Below are 3,342 nucleotides of genomic sequence, written 5' to 3' on the forward strand. Positions count from 1 at the left end.
TTGCATTTGAATTTTCAACTTTGTAATCAGGTTTTTCAGATTTTTTTGAGTATTTTATAGCCGCCCCATAAATTGTAGTGCAATAAAGTGCAAGTTTTAATTTGTTAAAAGACCGCGGTGATTTTTGATACTTTTTTTCTGACTATATCTACGCATTTTCTTCCCTACAAAAAAAAAAAATGTCGGAATATACATATTATATAAGGAAGAAAATAAAGTTGATAATAAAGTTGAGTTGAGTTAATAAAGTTGAAAATTTACATGCAACTTTGCAGGTTTTTTATAATTTTTGCACAAGTGTGAAATGCGGTCTTATATGGTTTTAGTTTTATAATGAGCTAGACTTTTACGGCAAAATAATAAATATTAAATATAAAAAAATGCCAAAATTGATCAAAGCGTTGCCCACGCTAGCTGATCATAAGTGTATGTTGAGTACAACAAAAGCAAATTAAAAGTTCAATTAAAAAAAATAGACACGAATGATTTATTCGTTTATTGTTTAATTTGTGGTTTAAATTATTAATTTTCAGGCATCATCGAGAAACTGTATCTTGCTCCAGTACCCAAAATATTAGAGCCAGATTCCAAAGTACGCTGTCGTGTGTTAAGCATTAGCACAGATCGTAGAACAGTCTATCTAACGAATCGTCAAGAATACTTGACTAAACATTGCAAAGTGCTTACCTCGCTTGAAAAGGCACATCCAAATTCCACTTACATTGGCACCATAGTTCAATGTAACAAGGAATATATATTGGTCAGGTTCTTCAATAATCTTAAAGGAATGCTGTATAAGCAACGTCTGAGCAGCATACTAGGTAGCGAGATGTATACATTTTATGAGGGTCAAACAATGGCATTTCGCATACTAACTAAAAACGGGCAACAAATCACGCTAACGTTAGCCGACGATACTTTCAGTCTAGGTGAAATATGTCCAGCTACGGTGGTGCATACATTAGATTCCGGGCTGGAAATAAAAATTTGCTACCACCCCGAAGGGGTCTATGACGACCTGGATGAGGATCCCGAAGCAAATGCAATCGAGGTTAAAGGACTAGTACCGCTGCGTTTGCTCTCGGACTATCCGGATTTATTGTATGGCAAATTACGCACCTATACACCCGATACACAAGCACAAGCCGTGTGCATTGTAAAGAACATATTCAGTTTGCGCGATGTGCCCTATTTCCTAACACATTTAACTAACAACTGGCAAAATATAAAGCCAGGGGACATTTTAAAGGCACATGTCAAGAATGTACATGAGGATGTTGTGGATCTGTTGGTTCCGAAACGAAACTATGGCAAGTTGGTGAAAGTGCATATAAAGATGCTCTTGGTAAAAGCATTCAAAAGTGCGAACATTCAACTAACGCCCGAGCAGGTGGTCTATGTGAAAGTGCTTGGCAAAGAACCAACAACACGGACAATTACAGTGACTGCCAAATTAACAGATGTATGGGATGGTGAACTAAGTAGCACCGCGCGAGATCTTGAAGAGTAAGTATGCATACTTTAACGTAGGTCTTCATTGAAATGGCATTAACATTAATCACATTTTTAGTTACCTGAATGAAGTATCAGATATTCGAAAAGCTCACAAGCGGTTGGGCTACGGTGTAGGCCAACACAAAGTTGGCGATAAAGTCGTCGCATATTTCCGTGGCGTAAATGCTGACACAAAAGATTGGCAATACGAGATAGAAAAAACTAAAGTGGCAGCTGTGGTCAAATCTTCGTTAGTCGGAAAATCAAAGCCACCCAAAGTGGATGCAAGCCAAGAATGTCTTATACTTTGGGTAGACTACTCAAATGAATTGGTCTACATCAGCAACAAGCAAGGCGATGTTTCACACGTCAGCAGTGATAAGAATTTACCAAGTAATTTGGTAGGCAAAACTGGCATTAATGCCAAAATATTGCTAAAGGCAGATCAAGTCTTTGTTTGCTCACTGAAGAAAGGTCCCAATCCATTAGTCTATTGCCCGGTCCGATTGCATTTTAATGACTTTGAAAATTCGGCTAGCGCTGGTATTACTGAAGGTGATTTTTGCAAGCTTGCCTTCATACACGAGGAGCTACCCATCGCCGTGCCGGAGAGCACCTGGAAGCTGTGGCATGACATGAAAAAGAAACGCAAAGCCAAAATGGAGCTTAATAATGCACCTAAGCCGAAAAAAATAAAAATAGAAAAAGCTGTTCAAAAAGAACCACCAGTTGTCATTGCGTCCACGTCTGCCGTTATTGGAAAGCAATCAGAAAGTGCGCAAAAGGTAATGAAAAAGCAAACTAAAAAGTTAGCTGCCGAAGAAACTAGCCCCCCAGCTGCAAAGAAGAAAAAACAAGTGGCCAAAGAATCCAAAACAAATGATTTACTATTCTACGAGGACAAAACACCTAATGATATTGTTATAATTGAAAACAATCGCGCTTCAGATACGGACGAAAAGCCGCCGAAGATCGCATTTAAACCCAAATCTGCACCACAATTACTACCTGGTATTGGCGATTTCTGGAACACAGACCTCTCTCAATTGCTCGATAAAGCTGCGGTCTCCAGCGACGACGACGACGATGAAGATGGATCAGATACCACCGAAGAAGCCGGTCAAAAGAAGAAAAAATTGACTGCGGCAGAGAAGTTCAAGTTACAACGCGAAGAGGAGACGCGCTTACGTGAAATCGAAGCCAAATATGCTGATCCACATCATCTACCAGAGAGTGTCGATCAATTCGATCGCTTGGTACTGTCCGAGCCCAGCAACAGCAAACACTGGATCAACTATATGGTTTTCCACCTACAATCGGCAGAGATCGATAAGGCGCGCGGAGTCGCACGTCGCGCCATCAAAGCCATATCCTATCGTGAAAATAATGAGCAACTTAACATATGGGTAGCGTTATTGAATTTGGAGCTGCGCTACGGTAGTAAAGAAGCCTTTGATGAAGTGCTTAAAGAGGCGCTTAACTACAATGATCCGCTTAAAATTTACCTGCGCGTGATAGAGATATTCTGCGACGCTAAGAAAACCCAAGAACTCATCGAGATGATCGGCTTAATTACAAAGAAATTCAAAGCACAGCCGGAGGTGTGGCGTGCAGCAGCGAATGCTTATTTCAGCATAGAGATGCCTGATCGTGCACAGCAACTGTTGCACAAGGCTTTGGCGTCACTGCCTGAAAGAGAACGTAGGTAGAGGGTGGGGCAATTGTAATTTGCAATGGGTTTATCGTATTTTCATTTAAGTTTAATGCACACACGAAAACGATTTCATGTTACTATTATATAATAATTAACACTTTTGTTTAGATGTCAACACCATTGTTGCTTTTGGC

The 3,342-nt window shown here is 39.9% G+C and overlaps 1 protein-coding gene across 1 annotated transcript in view; it reads left to right on the plus strand.

Moving 5' to 3' along the window:
• The window catches only part of LOC118752063 (protein RRP5 homolog), a 9,550-nt gene that overhangs the window by 5,428 nt on the left and 780 nt on the right, over positions 1-3,342 (plus strand). The window contains exons 3-5 of the mRNA XM_036486913.1: positions 534-1,506; positions 1,571-3,195; positions 3,317-3,340. Of these exons, the coding sequence (XP_036342806.1) occupies positions 534-1,506; positions 1,571-3,195; positions 3,317-3,340 (2,622 nt within the window). The remainder of the gene's footprint in view (positions 1-533; positions 1,507-1,570; positions 3,196-3,316; positions 3,341-3,342) is intronic.

This window comes from Rhagoletis pomonella, unplaced genomic scaffold (genome assembly GCF_013731165.1).
Source record: "Rhagoletis pomonella isolate Grant_MI unplaced genomic scaffold, Rhpom_1.0 Rhpom_scaffold_00001, whole genome shotgun sequence".
NCBI lineage: Eukaryota > Metazoa > Arthropoda > Insecta > Diptera > Tephritidae > Rhagoletis > Rhagoletis pomonella.